Source organism: Asterias amurensis, chromosome 9, assembly GCF_032118995.1.
Source record: "Asterias amurensis chromosome 9, ASM3211899v1".
Classification (NCBI taxonomy): Eukaryota; Metazoa; Echinodermata; class Asteroidea; order Forcipulatida; family Asteriidae; genus Asterias; species Asterias amurensis.
The window spans coordinates 22164024-22183523 of record NC_092656.1 but is presented as its reverse complement, the minus strand read 5'-3'; the positions used below and the strand labels follow the sequence as shown (position 1 = coordinate 22183523).

At 39.5% G+C, this 19500-nt stretch overlaps 3 protein-coding genes across 7 annotated transcripts; 2 read left to right on the top strand and 1 right to left on the bottom strand.

The window, feature by feature from the left end:
- Window positions 1-18: 18 nt before the first annotated feature.
- LOC139942154 (uncharacterized) lies at window positions 19-6710 on the top strand. Of its 3 annotated transcripts, none has more exons than XM_071938885.1 (11): window positions 19-99; window positions 643-765; window positions 913-988; window positions 1207-1523; window positions 2023-2174; window positions 2545-2678; window positions 3267-3420; window positions 3936-4133; window positions 4627-4798; window positions 5692-5790; window positions 6007-6710. In XM_071938885.1, the coding sequence occupies exons 2-11, from the start codon at window positions 645-647 to the stop codon at window positions 6222-6224; spliced, it is 1641 nt and encodes a 546-aa protein (XP_071794986.1). In that variant the 5' UTR covers window positions 19-99; window positions 643-644; the 3' UTR covers window positions 6225-6710. The 3 variants fall into 3 exon arrangements, with proteins under 3 accessions (XP_071794986.1, XP_071794987.1, XP_071794988.1); XM_071938886.1 differs by having other exon boundaries at window positions 38-99; window positions 631-765; XM_071938887.1 differs by lacking the exon at window positions 19-99 and adding an exon at window positions 364-461.
- Window positions 6711-7504: 794 nt separating this feature from the next.
- Window positions 7505-12123, top strand: LOC139941781 (protein FAM221B-like). 2 transcript variants are annotated; one of them, XM_071938401.1, is made up of 8 exons: window positions 7542-7579; window positions 7838-8088; window positions 8428-8765; window positions 9446-9589; window positions 9802-9912; window positions 10709-10906; window positions 11429-11548; window positions 11930-12123. In XM_071938401.1, the coding sequence occupies exons 3-8, from the start codon at window positions 8459-8461 to the stop codon at window positions 12121-12123; spliced, it is 1074 nt and encodes a 357-aa protein (XP_071794502.1). In that variant the 5' UTR covers window positions 7542-7579; window positions 7838-8088; window positions 8428-8458. The 2 variants fall into 2 exon arrangements, with proteins under 2 accessions (XP_071794501.1, XP_071794502.1); XM_071938400.1 differs by lacking the exon at window positions 7838-8088 and having other exon boundaries at window positions 7505-7579.
- A 2067-nt stretch (window positions 12124-14190) lies between these two features.
- Window positions 14191-15788, bottom strand: LOC139941782 (uncharacterized). 2 transcript variants are annotated; one of them, XM_071938402.1, is made up of 3 exons: window positions 15483-15788; window positions 14662-14867; window positions 14191-14383 (listed from the first exon to the last, which is right to left on the bottom strand). In XM_071938402.1, exons 2-3 carry the CDS (start codon window positions 14856-14858, stop codon window positions 14197-14199), a joined length of 384 nt encoding a protein of 127 aa, XP_071794503.1. In that variant the 5' UTR covers window positions 14859-14867; window positions 15483-15788; the 3' UTR covers window positions 14191-14196. The 2 variants fall into 2 exon arrangements, with proteins under 2 accessions (XP_071794503.1, XP_071794504.1); XM_071938403.1 differs by lacking the exon at window positions 15483-15788 and adding an exon at window positions 15318-15468.
- Window positions 15789-19500: the final 3712 nt, after the last annotated feature.

Here is a 19500-nt window from a genome sequence, read left to right as displayed (position 1 = left end):
AATGGTTACCATACTAATCTAGAAAACAACACGGCGCGCGCCAGAGCAAAGTTCAGCATGAACAACTCGCACAAAAACCGAGTTTGTTAGCTAAATGCAGTAAGTTTTCGTTCTTATAATGTCGAAATTATTTTAATTTGTAAGTTGTCTTTTTAAAGAATGCGATAACATATATTTTGAACGTGTGAAACATTTTTTAGCTGGTGGTTTCTCTCGATGTCTTTTTGGTGACACCTCCCCCTCTGACGACACTCTGACTCTCTCTGCTAGGGACCGCTGAACATCTGAAGGAGGATGTTTCAAAAGAGGGCGCTGTCACTCAGAAGTTGTTTGTAAACTCTGCAACTAAAACAGTAACAGTTTGCCGTATGGGAAGTGTCACACTGAATTCTGAGAGCCATAAAATGTTTTTTTTTAAATAATATAGGAAATTTGACACAGTTTATTTGGCATAGTTTCAGGTCAGATATTGATTTTGTATTATTGTGTTGTATTGTATATGCTGTTTTGAAAAGTAAGTATTTTGTTGGAGCCAGCTTCTGCGCAGTTAGTGAATCGTGAGCGTTATATTGACCAAGACTTGACAGATATCGGCATGTTATAAAAATATAAGTGTTCTTATTGTATGAGTTATTTATACAGCAATGACGAAGTCTGAAGTCTTGACTCCAGCATGGATGGAGAGTGTTGTAGTTGGGGCTGGACTGGTGACCATAATGCTGCCTGTATCAACACAACTGGAGAATATTGCTGTTTTAGCAATAGGTAAAAATACTTCTCTTTTGCTTTCATTTTGTAGCAGAACATCTTCCAAAGATAGTGTTCCTGTGTGACTTTTAAGCAATATCAACATGCATTGGATTGCATTCAGCCCTTTCTAATAGTAATATTTCATTTTCTGTAAATTTCCAGTTTTTATTCTCAGTTGGTATGTCCAAGAGGTTTTGAGGAGCAAAGGATTTGAGCAATCATCGGAAATGAAGTTCAGGTGAGAGGGAAGAGTCCAATTGTAAACTTAGCTTGGCAACATTTGGTTTTCCAAATTAAATTGAAATTTTCAGTTTGTTCTATCATTGCAACAGGGCACACACTGAACTTACCACTTCAACTCTTTTTAACATTGCATTCAGCTCTATGAAATAGGGCCTTGTTGTCATTTGATTTTTGGGGGCAAAATATTAAAATCTCTATATTTGCCTTTGACAGACCACACAGCTGCTCTGGTTTGTTGATAGGCAACCTTCTGATCCCCATGGTAACATCATCTTCGTTGTCATCCTCCACCAACCAAGACACGCCTCATTTCAATGTACTCTTCCAGTCACTAGTCCTTTACGTATGTGTCCTGACTCCATTGGTGTTACTCGGCTGTATGTTTTTGAAATTGAAACCGGCCACAGAGTACCGCTTCCATCATCATTTGTGGATTCTTGCTGTTGTTGGTCTTCTGGCATGGGCGCTTTTTCAGCCGAGGTACAATGTCGCCACCATCTGTATTTTTCTGGTAACTGTGTCTCTTACAGGTAATTAGATTTTGCTCTTTTAGTTAATTAGGAAGTAATTACAGACCCTTGCATTCTCTGCCATCTTTGATGACAAACAATGGAAATGTGTACGTGCTGCGCACGACTCTCTGACATTTAATAGCTCTTCAAGCATGCACATTTCATCAGCTATGGTGGTCAATGTAAGGGGTCCCTGGGCATAAATAGTGCATTTGCGAGTACAACCGTGTGTAAGTCTCTTACGAGAGGAGTGTTGGCTCTGAGAAGAAGCAGTATCTTAACATTTCAAAAAGTGTATTAGGTTTGTCTTTGAGGAGGAGTAAAGGCTCATGGGCAGAGCTTCTCACGACGACAAGCAGAGCATACTTTGAGCATTAAAGTCCCCAACATCTGCTCTTTTGAGAGCCAACACTCCTCCCATACAAGATTCACACACAAAGAACACCTCAGAATGTAGTTACTTCAAAAAGAAGAATGGTTATTATTTGTCCACTAATCTGATCGTCTTCTCTTCTAGTTTATTTCTTCTTTACAAGGTTGCTGTATTTCCTGCCGGGGAGTTTCACTTTGGGTGAAGCAGTATTCGTTTCAGAGTCGTTGACTTTACTCACAGCGCTGTCTGCTTCCTCGTTGATGAGGCCTATCACACACCTGTTTGCCTGCTTACAGGTGAGTGGGAACAAAATAATGGCTGCATTAAAGGTAGCGACAGGATTGGTAGAGCTGTCCACGTAGTCACAGACAGTGTTTATGTTCTTGTGTGATCAACTATCAACCACATACATGAAATAACAAACCTGTAAAAACTTTGGCTTAATTTGTTGTATTCCTCTTTACTCATGTACAGATGTACCCTATCCCCTAAAACCCTCTAATATTTCCTGGAATTTCCAGAACAAATTAGGGGGGAAGGTAGGGTACACCATGCTACTACTCGTCAAGCCAAAAATGAAAAAGCATGTTCTTATAATGAAAGGAATTGAATACATTTTGAATTTTTTTTAGACTTTTCTGAAACTGTTTGGCTCCTTTCTTTTAGGTCTTAATCTTAGGTTGTGTAGTTATTGGTCTTGCAGTTATTCCAGTGGCTTACCAGTTGCTGAAGCATCCTGAACATCACCCACCTTGTGAAGGACAAACACCCAAAGGCGTGGCAGGGGAATCTGAAATAAGGTAAAAGTACCTGCAGCTGCATAGTCCAATTTTTTTGTTATCACTTTTTTTTTCTTGTTCCACTTTTATGCAAGTTGCCAGACACACAAGGACTAAAGGCCACCTCAAGAAGTGGGCTACAATCAACAATTTTTTCCAGGGGGCGTTGCCACCTACTCTCGGACTGAAACATTTCCATACTTTACATTCCAAACTAATGTAGGCTTTGATATCCTCCATCAAAAAAGCACTACCTCTCTAACTTTACGAAGCAATCATGATTAAGTGTCTTGCTTAAGGATACTCATGTGTCATGACCGGGACTCAAACCCACACTCTGCTGATCATATCAGAGCTCCAGTGCTCTTAACCACTAGGTCACGACATACCACAGTTGAGTGTAGTTTGATTTATTTCGATCTAGTGTTACTGCTATTTTCTTGCATTATGCTTGAAGTTTTGTAAAGGTAGAGCAGCTGAAATACTTTATGTGTGATTTGGTAAAGCATAATGGAACAGAATGTAAACACCTGCCGACAATTTTAATCATAGTACCGTTTTCTTTGGAAACTTAAATGTTAACTTCCGACAATTTTTGTTTTTTTACAGAGCAGATGATTGGGCTTATGTAAAGTTATCCTTGTATTTCTACCTGTGCGTAGCTTCAACAATAATTCTGATATTGCTGCCATGGCTCGGTTACTTCCTTGGACAGCAGCCGCTTCTGTGGGGATTATATTTTGTGACTGCTACAAGACTAAGGGTATGATTTCAATCATTTAAAGCTCTGGAAGTGCCATCCGACATGTTGATATCCTGAGATAGGGAATACTGCACGGTGGTCAAGTTTGGGGTAGTGGTTTCTTTCCTCACTTTCCACTTCTAGTACCCCGTAGCAAGAACTAGTTCATCAGATTCAATGGGATTGGTTGGGGAGAGGACAGTCTTAAATCAAAGTACAGTCTGAACTACTGTGTAACAAGTCCTTTTACAGTAAGTAAATTTGATGGTGAAACGTAATACATGGCGTGTCATGGCTAAGCAGTTAAGAGCACTGAATTCAGGCTCTGATGTTTCTGATTCTGATCAGCAGAGTGTGGGTTCGAATCCCGGTCCTGACACTTGTGACCTTAAGCAATGAGACACTTTACCATGATTGCTTTGTAAAGTTGGGGAGGTAGTGCTTTCTGCTCTACCAGCCAGGCTACTGATGAATGATAACCAAGCTTTAAAAAAAAATACACAGTTTCTTATTGATTTCGTTTTAATCTTTTTCAGATGGCGCTTTTATGTGTGTGGGCGGTTCTGGTGATGGGTGCAGTGGGCGTGGTCTTGTTACACCAGTCCTCTTCGACCATTGTCAGAAAGTACTTTCACATCCTTGCCATATGCATATACGTCCCTGGTATCCTGTATGATGTAGACCTGCTTTACCTTGCCTCAGCTGGTACCGTTTTCATTTTTATTTTGCTGGAGGTATGTGCGTGTTTCTTTTTTATAGAAATTCACGTTCATGGAATCCCTTATTATTAACTAGTTGTATTAGCACTAAAAACTTAAGCTTTTAAACTTTTTGCCCCTGGCCAAGCATAACTGAATTTAGGCAAAGCCAGGGTGTGGAATTTTTAGGGTTTGAGGTTGTAGATGTTTGGGAATGAATTTGAGTGAAAATTTGTCAAAACACCCTGTTTAAAGATTTATAATAGTAATAATAATAACACATAAAAAGCAACTTTTTTCTAAAGGATGCAAAGCGCTCAAAAAATGACAAAAAAAAAAAAAAAAAACAAGAGTCCAGGCTCTCTATGATGTGTACCTGGCCAAGTTGGACAAACTATACAGATTTTTAATAAATGTACCTTGAGTTTTACACTTAATTTTCATTTAATTTCATTTTTTGTTTTCATTTCGTGTCTTTTTGTGCTATAGTATGAAAGCTAAGGTAGAAAGATATTCTCTTTTTCCCCAGATGCTGAGGGTGTTTAGAGTGTGGCCAGTGGGTGGCAGTTTACACAGTGCCTTCTTAGTGTTTCTGGATGACCAAGATAGCGGTGTGGCCATCCTAACACATATCTACCTTCTACTTGGAATGTCAATACCGGTGTGGGTTTACACAGGGACTGTAGGCAATAGTCACCAAGGTACAGAGTTAACAATTTACATTTTTCACATTAAAGCCATAGGGCACTTTCGGTAAACAGTATTGTCCAAAGGCCCACACTTCGTGTATCACAACTGATATAAAAAATAACAAAGCTGTGAAAATTTAGGCTCAATCGTTTCGCCGTGTCATGAAATGTGTTTAAAATAAATCTGTAATTCTCGACAATGAGAATTGATAATTGTTTTAATTTTTTCTCGAAAAGTAAAGCATTTCATGGAATAATATTTCAAGAGAAGTCTTTCACCATTACCTTCTGTAAACCCTGTAAGTTATTTGTAAATCTGTGAACTATATTTTTGTCTTAAAATGTTTGCCTTTTATAACAATAACATTGGACAGTAATATATCACTGATATATCTGCCAACTTCGATGCTGACGGCTCATCAACATTATTACCCCAGTCACTGAGCCGTTTATTTAATTTCCTAAACCAATTCAGCTTCTTGTAAGCCTGTAATTTTTTTTTTTAAATAGCCTGGCTGCCAATATGCAGTGCACCTTCACTGAACTGTCTCTGCCCTCTCAGGCACCCGTTCACCTCTGGGTGAAGAGCTGCAATTATAGTCAACTCTTGCTTTAGAACAAGGTCGCACAGTCTGGTCAAATTACCTCTTTATTTACGGTTGATTATAAAAAAAGGACCACAAAACAAAGAAACACAAATCAGAAATGAGATCTGAGGACTATGCAATGTACTCTTTATAAGCAGATCGCTGTTTAACAATGTCTTTATAACGAGGGTCGACAGTATAGTTTATTACTTTGCTCATGGACAAAGTGGCATGACCAGGATTCAAACCCATGTCTTGGGCCACCATATCTTTTAGACCACTCGGCCTTCATACCATATTTTTTGCTTTGGTTTTAAGGATCGTCTTTGGCGCTGTATAGCGGCGTTCTCTCACTGGGAGTTGGCGACACTGCAGCATCCATTTTTGGCTCTCTTTATGGCAAAACAAAATGGCCAGGTATGTTGAGTTTCCTAATTGTTTTTTATGTTGGGAGAGTTTGGGGAGTTCTGCTGCAGCATTGGTTGTGTCAGCGAAAACGGTTTTGAAATTTTTGTGTTTGTGTTTAAAAATGAAAATAATTTGGTGTTGAACAAAGAAAAAATTGACTAGAGCGAGATTTGAACCAATGACCTCAGGATTAATGTGTTTTTATTTTTTATATTTTTTTACCAGGCAGCAAGAAGACAGTTGAGGGGACATGTGCTGCATGTATGAGCCAGCTTCTGGGCTGTTACATCCTCCACTGTCTGGACCCTCGGATATCCCCTCCATACGTCTCGTTGAATGTGGTTTGGGCAGTTGGTCTCATCTCCATCTTAGAGGCCGTAACAACACAGATAGATAATTTAGTATTACCAATATTTATGTATGCTTTGCTGATAAGATTATGATAATTGACCTGGGTCTGATTTCATAAAGCTGTTTAGCAGAAAATATTTTGCATAGCAAATTTAAAAAATGGGAGGGGCACCAGTCACATCACAAGTTGACCATAAGCACGTCATCTGTTTATATAATCAGCACCAAGCTGCTCTGAATAGCTTGTAGTTTGGTTTGTCGATACAATCATGCATACTTGATGTAAATTTTTACCAATTCTTCCTTAAGGAAACTTGGTATAACTTATATAATCTAAAACATAACATGTTAAAATCTTAGACATTTGGCCCTGTTTGACTGATCATACAATGTCAACATGCCAAGTCGGATGTACGATGTTTCAAAGTTTGATACTGGTCCTCTTTTTTACCCCTCAGTCCTAAAACCCTTCAACCCCATCATTTTGGGGGGGAAAAGTAGTTTCTGCATTCTTTTAGTTTCTGTAGTTTTGCCTTTACCTGTTGCTATTTGTAATTTCGAAACATTTGTTTGCTAGTTTAGGGTTATCAGTTATATTGACATGAAATTAGTATGATTAGTCCGTATGTAAATACAATTATTTATTTTTATTCAATAAACTTTAATCAGATAGAAATCTGATCTAAGAAGATATTGATAGATGCCTATTGAATTTATTTTTGAGTGGATCTATCAAATTTGTCGAAAAAGAACTACATGTACACTCATTTGAGGGTGCCAGGTTACAAGGCGCCGAAGTGACAGGCTAGCACACTAAGTGTTCACCACCCCGCCCCCCCCCCCCCAACCCACCAAATTCCATAACTCAAGTTAATCGACTTGCTCTCTATGAGTGAGTATGATGTAACCATTGTATAAAAGATTCTTCTGCTATGGTTTTGCGTTTTTTAAGTTGATAACTTCTATCACTTAGTTTAAAACAATGTAGCTGCCTGCGAGAGATGCGATTTGTAAAAAGATATTTTTTTATGGTGCCTTTTTTGTTTTGTGTTTGGCCACGCCCCCTGCCCCTACCCCTACGTACCCCCGGCCCAACACCGATCGAGGCCGACACACTTCCGGGTGGCAGTGCCAACTGAACCAACTGAACTAGTTACATGTAAATGGAGAGATCCATTTGTAGTTTACTTATTCGTATCGTCTTTGTGGCTTAAAACAAGAAGGATTCTTTATCGAAATAGATTATTGTACAAATTCATTACTTTCTAGTAAATTATGACGGAAAGTTATTCGTGTGCTCTTTAAAAGGCGTGACAAAATTACTCTAAATATTCGTACACCCCCATTTTACAATGGAACAGACCTAACAACAACAACAAGCGTCATATGATACAAGATGGCGGCGCCCGGGTGATGTGACAAGCTGAGTGTTTGTGCTTCTTTCTTGGTAATATTTCTAATTATTACAAATCTAGCCAATTCGATTCCTAAGGATTTGAAGTAGATTGGTCCAATTTTATTATGGCTAATTTCGCTTGTACGCTGGCATAATCTGTATTTTAATTCAGTCTCTGGACTGCGACAAGCAGATGTTTTTACAATAAACCAGTTGAGTAATAAATACAATAAAACAATGTGTAGGCCTATGACTGACTATGCGTAATCTTTTTATTTATGCCTTTGTAATTTTGTTGATTTGATTAAGTTGAGGTTCTGCACCTGCTGTGCTACTTTGCACCTCACCCAACGTGCGAGGATACTCCAGAGGAGGTTTCTGCACAGTATAGGAAGATGATGATGATGATGATTGCATTGGTCTGTTGTTGGTGAATTCTTTCCATTGAACACAATGTGAAAAATCACTGAAAGACAGTCTGACACTAGTGACTGGCACCCCTACCCTACGTCCGTGACAGTGACGGCCCCTGACCATGCCCATATATGCTGACCACCTTGGTATTTTTTTAGTATTATGGTATTACTTTTTGAAGAATAGGACTCGGCAGTTTCTGCAAAAAAGAAAAACTGATAAAAAATTACAAACAGGTTCTAGAAGTAGAACTAAAGTTGGTAGTAATTCAGCAAGCATCATGTAGACCAAGTAGTGGTAGTAGCTAGGGCGCTGTACTCCTTTTTTTCACAAATTTTTATTATTGAAATTTCAATAGAAAAGGAGTACAGTGCCCCAGTTTCTGGGTCTAGTAAAGCTTGATAGTTTTAATACAGATATTTAAAAAAAATCAGAAACTTATTTTAAAATCCTAGTAATCCCCCTTGTTTTTAATTCTCAAAAAGGTCAGTCTTGGTCTCAAATTCACCAGTCAAAATGAGTTCAACAAGACCAAAATCAACGAGAACTAAAGTACCTCAAGCTACAGACGAAACCCCTATTGGTTCATCACGTCCAAGGACTTCGGGTTCGGGTAGCAGAGCCAAGCCTCGTCCAGGGTTGGCGCCGACGGAAACTCTGCCTTCACAGTCGGCCAGAGTACAACCCAAGTCAGCTGCTCGAGTTGGGACCAAGGCTTTAGTTCCTCGAGGCACTCGCCAGGCATCACGTCCCCTGGAGGCACTGAAAAACCCTGACAAGAGACTTGTGATGAAAAAACACAATGGTTTATTGCATCCAGAGGGTAAGTTGAGTCTGTATCTGATAAAAAAAATCGAAAACTTTTGTCTAAAAGCTTTAAACAAACTTATAGCTAAGTTATAGCTTTATAACTTATTATTATAGTGGCTTCTTATATAGCGCTCATATCCGTCACTCAGTGAAGCTCAACATTTAATATTTGTCTGCAAGGTATGTGGGACTGCGTTTGAAATATGAGACCTACTCTTTTTACATACACATAGCACCACTGTGGTTTACAAAGTGCTTTGGCACAATATGCTGCCAATCAAACCAGGAACACCAGGGCAAACCCCTCTTTTAGATAAGTGCACTTGGTTCTTTTACGTGCAATACACAACACACGGGACCAACGGCTTTACATCCCATCTGAAGGACGAAGCATCATGGTTAAGTGTCTTGCTTTTAAAAGGACACAGGTGTCACGACTGGGATTTAAACCAACACTCTACTTATGAGGTTCATACTAGAACCATTCTTTTTCTGTGATGTATTGCCCCCTGTGAAATAAAGTATTTTTTTCTGGTCTAGGCAGCACAATGTTTTTTTCTCAGAGTGCTGGGCAAAAATTGTGAGTTCTGGGCGGATCTGCCCAGCACTGTCCACCATGGCTACAACACCGCTACTGACCAAGTTTGTGTTTATACATCAAAATAAATAAATAACTTATTGTTATATTTACAGGTTACTCCATGAAGCCAGTGATTCCTGCGGAGAAGGCTGAACTCATTTCGGTAGCACGTGCCATGAACAGGGAGGAATTTGGTCCTCGTCTGCAGAAACTATTCCACCCTGAAACTGAAGCAGCAACTGATGCAATACAATCTGGTAAGAGTTGAGCCCAGTTCATACTGGGTTCAATGATGGGGTTTAAGTTTAGATTTAAATTGAGTTTAAATTCAGTTTTTAACTGTGATACATGTTTTAATAAACCATTTTTGATTGAATTGAATTGAATATACAAGAACTGATTATTATTATTTTTATCAATATAAGTTTCTATCAAAATAACACATCTATTCCTTGTGTGTGATTCTAAGGTGTCTATATCGGCTGGCGTTGTCCGGAGTTCACTTGGGACTGTATCAGAGTAGGCAGAGAGTCCAGATGCTTCTGTGGACATCTTCTGAAGGAGCATGCTCCTTATAATGGTGATTATAATAGTGGCTTCTTAAACAGCGTGCATATTCACTCAGTGACGCTGAAGGTGCTTCAACACTCAGTATGTAACTTTGAGTTATGAGACCTTCTCCTTTTACATAGCACCATGTAATGTACTTTGGCGCAATATGCAGCCAATCAAACCCCCTTGGGCAAACCCCCTTCTCTTTATGAAAAGTGAACTGGGTTCTTTTACTTGTGCTGCACAACACACAGGACCAACGGCTTTACATCCCATCTGAAGGACGAATCATCATTGTTAAGTGTCTTGCAGGCAGTGGACACTATTGGTATTTTCTCAAAACAATTATTAATTATTATTAGCATAAAAACTTACCTGGTAACAAGAAATGGGAAGCTATTGATAGTATAAAACATTATGAGAAACGGCTCCCTGTGAAGTAACATATTTTTCGAGAGTGAAGTAATTTTCATTGAATTTGATTTCGAGACCTCAGATTTAGAATTTGAGGTCTCAAAATCAAGCATCTGAAAGCACACAACTTCTTGTGACAAGGGTGTTTTTTCTTTCATTATTATCTTGCAACTTCGACGACCGATTGAGCTCAAATTTTCACAGGTTTGGTTTTTTTTATGCATATGTTAAATTGAGTGAGAAGACTTGTATTAGACAATTAACAATAGTGTCCAATGTCTTTAAGGACACAGGTGTCATGAATACGACTTGAACCCACACTCTGCTGACCAGAAACATATCTGTGAAGTTTAGCCCCTGTATATCTGTGAATTTAAGCCCCTGAAGTTTCATGCATTGATTGTTTGCAGGCCGTAGTGTTCGAGTACCATGCAGGCAGTGTCCTTGCAAAGCCTTTGCATTTATCCCTGGTAGGCCTGAAGACATTGGAGAGTTCTGGTTTCAAAGACGCAGAGACTTTGATCCTACGACATGGAGAGCAAAGTGTCGCTGTAAACACACCCACGAGGAGCATGTCTGCACTGGCATGAGGAGGTGTAGAATGCGAAGTAAGTTATTATTATTATATATTTCATCAAAGATGCCTCATAAGTGAACTTTAGTCTCTGTAGCTCGCAAGCCTGAGCAAACCTGTAAACAAGGTTGCTTGGTACATGAGCCACAAATTTACACCAGGGTTAACCCCTATTCTTCTACGATTAGTGTTCTTGGTTATTTTGCACTAACAATTAGTACACAGGATCTACAGCTTAATGTCCCAACCGAAGGACAAATCAATTTTGAAAAGTGTCTTGCAGGACATGAGTGCCACAACCAGGAATCGAACCTAAACTCTGCTGATCAGAATAACAAGAGCTTGAGTCCGGTGCTCTTAACCGCTCGGACACATCACGCTGAGATTGATCTTTTATCACTTTTTATTGGTTAGCAAACTTGAATGTCATAAACTCATTATACAAATCACTCTGGAAGTATTGACTCTGAAATACTCATCCTAAGATGAATCCTGGTGCTTGCTGAAATCAATCCCTGGTTTTGAAGCTGATTGATTGTTACTGATTACTCCATAGGTTGTGGGTGCGGAGTCTTCAATTCCAATTTCTTGTGTGCAGCTTGTGACCGACATTGGGAAGATCACGAAACAGTGTTTGAGACTGAATCTGAACGACACGACAAAAAAATCCCTTATGGTAAGTGTAGGGTGGGAGGGGGGGCATAGAGGATCAAAGAGGGACCCGTCTGGGCCGTATTTCATAAAGCTGTTAAGCAGAAAACACCGCTTGAAATTTGAAAGGCGAGTTTATTTGCTTAGAAAAAATTGAGTGGGGCATCAGTCACAACAATGTAATTTTGTAAGTTAATGTAATTTTGGCTGGTAACCTGTTTATAAAGCAATACTTTTCTGTGCTTAGCAAAAGTTTCTTTATGTGTAAGTGATATTTTCTGCAGGTTACACCCCTAAACTCAAATTTAATTTTTGATAATTTGCTATGCTTATTTTGCTCTGTGGATGTAGTGCTTGTTTGCTTATCAACGTTTTTAATTTGTTCAATCACTCTTTGTTATTGTAGGTGAGGACTATCTTCCCTTTGCCGAGATGCCAGACCTACGCAACATGGCGCTGACCGGGGTGGACAGTGACCCGGGCATCTATAAAGCTCTGGTTGAGGGCCAGGGTAATATTCCACGTGGACAGCGTGCCATCGGTCAAAATACACCAGTCAAGCCGCCGCCAAAAAGTGGATTCAACCCAGTGTGGGACTGACGATACTGGGTTACCTTTTGTGTGCATAGGTTTAGACCCTTGCACAACCACCATCTGCTGTATAGGCTTTGACAAGTAGTTGAATAGATCTGTGATGTCATTGACCTAAGTAAGGGGACTGTTTTGGGCATGGGACATATAATTCGCAAGGGGTCGTCTATAGGTCTACCTGTTCACCCAAGACTTGCAATAGTTCAGATCAGGTCTCATATTATATGGCACTCGCCCTTAAATATACTCAAGTGGAAATATGTTAGATAATAGACAGTAGACCACTTGCCTAGGTCTAGGTTAAGACCTTTGCAATGACACCATCTTTGTTATCAAACAATGGAAACGTGCGTGCTTGTACGCGCTGCGCATGACTCTCTGCCAATGAAAGATCTTCATTTGCCTCAGTAAGGGGACTGTTTTGGGGCATGCAACAACATCATATGCAAGGGGTCTACAGATTTACCTGTTCACTTAAGACTCCACTAGATAATGGCACGTGCCCTTATGCTTAAGTGAACACAATAAACCACTTGCATAGAGTGCTGCAGACAAACTAAGGAAACATGCACTGGTGTCATACAGCGCACAACTATTGGCCATTAATTGGGGCTGTCAGGTTGGCGAAGTGGTATTTTTTCTCAGGCACCTTCCGCCTTTGGGCTCCTGTTTCGAACCCAACTTGGGTCCCCATATGATTGGGTTTTCCATCCCTGCCTGATGGTGTGGGTTTTCCCTGGGTATTCTTTCTGGGGTTTTCCTCCTGCACGACTGAAACTTCTTTGTCGTCTCTCCATGGAGTTCTTGGCTAGTATAGTGATTTGGATTTTAACTTTTCTGAAAACCCTTGTCATCAAAACCAGAACCAATAAATAAATAAAATATAGGAGAGGGAGCCAAAAGGGGAGGAAACAAAATGGAAGGGAGATGGAATTTTTTTAAACCTGTTGTTTTTGGGGGTAAATTTTATTTTAAAATGTTCAACAACCCCATTGTTTTAACAGACTTTCACAATGGTTTAATACTAAAAATATAAAACTACAAAAAATCATTTTTCTCTACGTGTATATAGTTTTTGAGGCATTGCATGGTGGGGTATCAACGTATTTTCGTTTTGAGTTAACACCATACTCTGCGTATATTTTGTTCTTTGGGAACTAGGTCTTGCTTTTTTGTTTGTTTATTCTCCCAAATTCCAAAATCTACCCTGTTTACAAAGAACAAAATCAACCTTATAGCAAAATAGATGTACACATGGTGTTACCGCAAACCAAATATACAAAAAGTATTTCAGAAAGATAAACTTTTAGCTATAGTTTAAAAACACTAGGAGTACTATTTTTACAATGAGTAAGCATGATATTTGTTGGATAAAGACTTGTAGGGATAAATTTTGATCAAGAAGTATGTGATTCCCAGTATAAGACTTACTTGTCAACTAAGTGTTCGCAAACATTAGATAAACGTTTTCATTTTTAATTGAAAAATACAATACTAGCTATGGATAATATTATGTTTGAAATATTTCATGTATATAAACAAATTCTTTTACTATATTTATGAGTTGGAAGCTTTTCTACACAAAGCAAATAGGTACTATTAAATTACTGGTATGTTGTTTTAAATAATATTGTGCCTAAAAAAACTGGGTATGATTTCTAGTAACTACTTGTTTTTAAAAGATGCAACCATAGTTTGAATCTAAGAAATTAAGTTTCTGGATCAACCTGACCCAGAATGGGTCAGACCCCCTCCTGGGACCAGGACTTCAGGTCAATTTTGTGGAGAATTCATTAATTGTTTGTCGCGGTGATAGCGCTACGACTCTATTCCGAATCTTCCCGTGATTCCCGAGGTATTCTTGCAAGACTGCTGGCCCCGCGAGACTATTGCATGCTCTCACGATCACGACTACAGTCCCATGTAGAAGTCGGCAACCAGCAGTTCACGCAAGAGCAGTTATCTCGCGAGAGCAGTACTCGATCATGGAAACTTGAACCCGATTACGACACGGCCACAACTCGGCATAACGAATTGTCCACAAGTCTATTCTGACCCCGGAGTTGTAATAAGAGTGTACATCTACATCACCACAGTTAAGACACAGGTGATGAGGAGACATATGGTGTCATATCCTATGTTGACAAGATATGTGGACCAGCCTTTACCCTCATATGTATTATGAGGGATCTGCAGAAGGGCACCAGCCACAGAAACACGTAGGGCAAAGTGGATAGCCTCCTCCACAGTTTGCACTCCAAAGAAGGGTCTGGAGGGAAAACAGAACAAGTTAACACCTTTTTTTTCAAATTTTTTTTTAGGGTAGAGCTATTTCGAAGAATATGGAGACTCTACCCCTACTCAACACCTTGGCCAAGCTTCAAGGAGCTGCTTATAAGCAAACAATCCTGCTCAGCAATTTGTTTTCTTAGCAGAAATTAGTGGATCAAAACCCATGTAGAGGCCTAATCATCAAAATTTTACATTTTAGAAACCTGTGTGGGACTCAAAGATTTTAACCTTTAATTTAGATCAAAATGCATATACCTCAGTGTGTTGGACATAAAGACTGATAAGGCAAACATTGCAATCCCTGACAATACTAATGAAGTATGTCCCATGTTCTTGAAATCCTTGTGTTTCTTGCCAAGACCTCGCATCCATGGCTCTGAAAGAAGGGTGAACCAGACTCCACCGAATACTTGCGTTGCTACAACTGATGCTATGACTGATGCGATAGACATGATGAAGGACTGTACATGTAATTAGAAAACACCATACCAAAATGCAGAAAGTTTTCATGTGTACAAATGCATGCTAACATGGCTAAGACAAATACATTTACAAACTATGATTACAGTCTTTTGGGTCTCCCTTCACAGAATTAGTGCTGCCCACGTGCCATCTGTGACCTGAACGTTTTTGCCGTTTTAAATGTGTCACTATGAGCATGCTAAGAGATCATTTTCCCGCCTTAATTTACCATGTCGGCATCGTGCAGCTATATAGGTCATGAAATGTTGGGTTATGACAATGATACGTTCACGTCTTTCCGACCTTTTATACGGCAATACAGTGTGGAAACTAGAGTTGTCGTCTGCTCATAGTGAACAGGGTGAGATAACTTTCCCGCCCTAATTTACCATGTCGACAACGCCATGTGCATGGGTTTTGAAATGAAGGGTTGTAAGACTACAACTTACCAAACGTACTTTATACGCCAATACAGTGGAAACTTGGTATAAGTTGATCGTCTGCTCATGTACTGAACAGTCAGATAATTTTCCTGCTCTAATTTACCATGTCTGCATCGCCATGTGCAGATAGGTCATGGTCATGAACTAATGGGATATGCGATCAGAACTTACCGAACGTTTATTCGCCAGTGACAGTGGATGAGTTGTCGTCTGCACAGTGTATGCCAACTGAAGAGTGTTGGTAAATATGTCTAACCATGGTCTAACCTTTCTCAATGGTCTATACTCTGTAACGGTGCTGACAAGCCTAAAGGAAATAGGTCACTGGTGGCGATATGATGCAGTCAAGCGCAAGCAGATTTACTATGTCTTTTTGTGGAATATCAACACAGCGTGTTGCACGAACGCAAGCGACCCTTTAGAGTGCCAAAATTCGACTTTGTTGCCAGCAAACATTGGGTGCGTTCGTTTAGCTTCCCCAGGTCGACCCCGGTGAGTGGCTTTTTTTCCCCAGGACAAACGTGTGCAGATAATAACCCACGTTCGTCCTAAAAAAGAAAACCGCCACACACCGGGGTCGACACGGGGAAGCTAAACGAACGCACCCTTTAACTACCACAGGTCAGGGGCCGATTTCACAAAGCAATAACATCGTTTACCCTTTCTGGGTCTAACAAGCATGTTGGTGAGCTGGAATGATTTGAAACAATCTTCGGAATATGTTTGTTTTTAAAACTTCGTAAAAGGTTTTTTTTTTTCAAGACTCGCCTCTTATCCATGTGTATCAATCTGTTTTGTGTTCTATTATCTAGATGGAATTCATCATCAGTCATATCAATTATAATCGGGCAGTTATAGAAGGTGTATGTCCAGTGGCTTCAAACAAAATGTTCCAATTATGCAAAGGTTTTATGTAATCCAATTGGCCTCCTTTAATTACAAAGATGTCAGATCATTTCAAAAGTTAAATTGATCCAGGGACGACATACAGAACTTGGTCTTGAATGCATCGCTGTGGATGTCACAAACATTATTTGTTGTTAAACCTTTAAAAAAACGGACACAATGCACACACAGGACGATGAACCCCCCTAGTTAACCCAGTACTAGGTTAACAATAGACCCTAAAGATGGCCCCATGAGCACTTCAGACAGGCTTTTATCTCCTCAAAGCGTGCAAAGAGTCATATCAACCCTTTATTGTTGCATTTAATGTGTTTGGTGAGGAATAGTTTAAACGGCTTAAGCTATGATGGGATTATCTCAGCTACTCACTTCTTAACCTCAAGTAACCTTAAAGATGAAGTGAAATTGCCAGGGCCCAATTTCAGTTAAGCAGAAACATTTTTTCAACAGTTTTCTGCTTAGAAAAGATGAGCAGGATACCAGTCAAAATTGTACACACATTATGGTAGTTTGGCCGGTAACCCTTTTCTAGTAAGCATAATATTGTTATGCTTAGCTACTGGTTGTCCCAAAATAGCATGAGTCTATCCTACAACTCGGCATTAATGATTCCCGGTATCTTCATTGGATTTATTGATCGAAAAAGAAAGAGTGTTTTATTTGTTTTTGATTCCAGGGGGTTTTGGGGATATGCTGGAGACGACGGTTACAATGCGTGTGTTTGTGGTGGCATATTGATTAGAGGATTTTGCCATAATCGATAAGTGATGATTACACAAGTCAACGGGACCCTAGTATTCAAACATGCCTGGTTTTCTGAGAAGAGCTTGTTTAAGGTCTTGAATGTTTGCCATTAGTCTTCAGGGTTGCAAGTATCTTTCATAGAAAATGGTAGACTAGCTAATCTTGTTTGGTTTACAATTTGTTATGTAATTTCAAATCTCGGGAAGAATTCTTTGCATGGCACTGAAACTTTTGAAGGAAAACAACAAACGCAAGCACGACCCGGAAGTATTAATGTTAAACGAATTTGTTGTTAATTTTTCAAAATAATATTGCCTCAGTCTTGAACTCTTTTTCAACTTTAAAACAATTTTACTCAATACCTGATGACAACATCATGACGTCATCAAGTTTGTGTCGTCTTGATGTTGATGTTCAAATTGTCTGATGTTTTCAAGAGTCATGATTAAATTCCAATCTTAAGTTGTGCTGCATAGAAGAGTTTAGCGGAAGGGGGACACAGAGGAGAAAAAAACAGAACCAAATCAAGATGCATTCGTGTCCACTATACATGAACACTTAATCAGAACAAAATCACAGAAGTGTTTGTGAAAATTGAACGAACACCTCATAATATTGATCAAAGGTTGATACACAACACAATATGGTCTGGAATTCATAGCTCTGGATGCCACAAACAAATTTGTTGAACTGTAAAAAACAGACACAATGCATCCAGGAATTCAAACTGGTTTGAACCCACCTAGTTACATCCAGCTGTTTCTAACCCGTCCCCGGTACTCGGTAAATAATGGACCCTTTTTCTTAGTGGCACTATCAGTACTCCAGACAGGCCGCTATCAGATTATGTATTGGACCTTAGAAACAATTCCAGATAGCGACTGCATTTGATTTACTGATTTGCTCGCAAAAGTTGCCTTTAAAATCATGACTCATTATATGGCTTTGCATAAATGTATTTAAAAATAAAATCAGGAAAATTAAGTAGTGCAGGTCATTGAAATGTTTATTTGGCCTTTACCACACTTAACTCGGCGTTTTGCTTTGTATGCAGATTCGGAATACAATATAGTATTCATAAATACCTCGGACAATTTCGCTATTCCTGTTGGTGGAGAGCGCTTCACGTGAGCGTGTTTTTAAACCTCCTAATGATATTTGAATTTTACTGCTTGAGATTCACAGGAGGGGCGGTGGGGTGGGGGGTGAGGGGGAAAGGGGCACCGTAGCAACCACTGTGTGCCGCAGGTAGGGGAAGGGGTGGAGGGTCGGGTTCATCAGTGTGGCTCCGATCTTAGGGGATGCAAGCCTAATATTATCAATAGACTTATCAATGATTGGACATACCTAACCAAAATCCTACATACCTAACCAACTTCACAAATTTAATAGATGGAAATTTGCGTCGGGGTTAAACAATATTAATTTTGGTTTTACCCATGTACACCGATGTGTGTTAGCACGCCTCTCTAGCTACCGGGCAATCTCGGTGGTCATAGCTTGTAAGACACTGCTCTAGAATTGCAAAGGTCGTGGGTTTGAATTCCACCCGAGGAATAGAGCCTGTGACTTGTTTCAACAGAGCTTGGAAAAGTACTGACTACCGTATGGTGTATGTGATGGGTGACACCAAAGTTAACCTGACTTTAAATGGTTCAGACAATGATGAGGGTCAAACCAACACCGTAATAAACTTTGGACGAGGAAACCAGCATGTATTTCAATCTTAACTCCATGTCATTTTTTTTTATTCGATGAAAATTCTCACTCTCTATAAATTTTGAACTGGAATGACTCTATCCGTATTAACTGCTCGATCTGAGTGACTCCCTGCATATCACAATGAACAGAGGAAAGCAGGCCTTTTCTATATATCTGGAATTATGGCGCTTGCATTCATATTTGGCGATTTGTTAATTCTTATGCTCAGCTTTCGCGGCTCTTGCATGCCGACTTACAAATTCTTAATTGTTGTGGCTGATTACTTCTGCTCCCGGTCCTCTCTCCGGAACTCAACTGGAAGCAAACAGCTCGACGAAAGGCGCATGGCTGCAGCACTTCTATACCTTTTCGGCTGCGTAATTTTAAGGATATATCGCACTAGGTCAAACTCTGTGCATTACAGCGTATGCATACAGCCGTCGATTTCACAAAGAGTTAGGACTAGTCCTAGGAGATATACAAATTGCATGGATAGTCCTAAGTAAGGACGAGTAACTTGTCCTAACTCGAGATAAGACTAGTCCTAACTCTTTGTGAAATCCACCCCAGGTCACTCACACTGATCAACATTGTACAGTTTTCTTTTTTACGTGCAATCACTAATTAGTGCACACACACGCACACGATGTGTAAGGCATTATGTCCTATAATTATTATTTAAAAAAAAATTTATTAAAGATGCTATGTCAGATTTTTGGCCAAAAACATAAAAAAAAATAGATTTTTTTGAGTGAATGGTATTTCAAAGAGTATCACCCGCTCTCACGAAAAAAAGTTTAACTTTTACTTTTAATGGTCAGGATCCATGACCAAAATT

Bases quoted from the DNA above. Each gene is read 5' to 3' on its own strand.
- LOC139942154 (XM_071938885.1), top strand. From the start codon at position 645: ATGACGAAGTCTGAAGTCTTGACTCCAGCATGGATGGAGAGTGTTGTA. The intron at 1,524-2,022 runs GTAATTAGATTT...CTTCTCTTCTAG, and splicing joins GGTAACTGTGTCTCTTACAG to TTTATTTCTTCTTTACAAGG. The intron at 2,679-3,266 runs GTAAAAGTACCT...GTTTTTTTACAG, and splicing joins GCAGGGGAATCTGAAATAAG to AGCAGATGATTGGGCTTATG.
- LOC139941781 (XM_071938400.1), top strand. From the start codon at position 8,459: ATGAGTTCAACAAGACCAAAATCAACGAGAACTAAAGTACCTCAAGCT. The intron at 9,590-9,801 runs GTAAGAGTTGAG...TGTGATTCTAAG, and splicing joins AACTGATGCAATACAATCTG to GTGTCTATATCGGCTGGCGT. The intron at 11,549-11,929 runs GTAAGTGTAGGG...TTGTTATTGTAG, and splicing joins CGACAAAAAAATCCCTTATG to GTGAGGACTATCTTCCCTTT.
- LOC139941782 (XM_071938402.1), bottom strand. From the start codon at position 14,858: ATGTCTATCGCATCAGTCATAGCATCAGTTGTAGCAACGCAAGTATTC. The intron at 14,384-14,661 runs GTATATGCATTT...TTTTCCCTCCAG, and splicing joins TTTATGTCCAACACACTGAG to ACCCTTCTTTGGAGTGCAAA.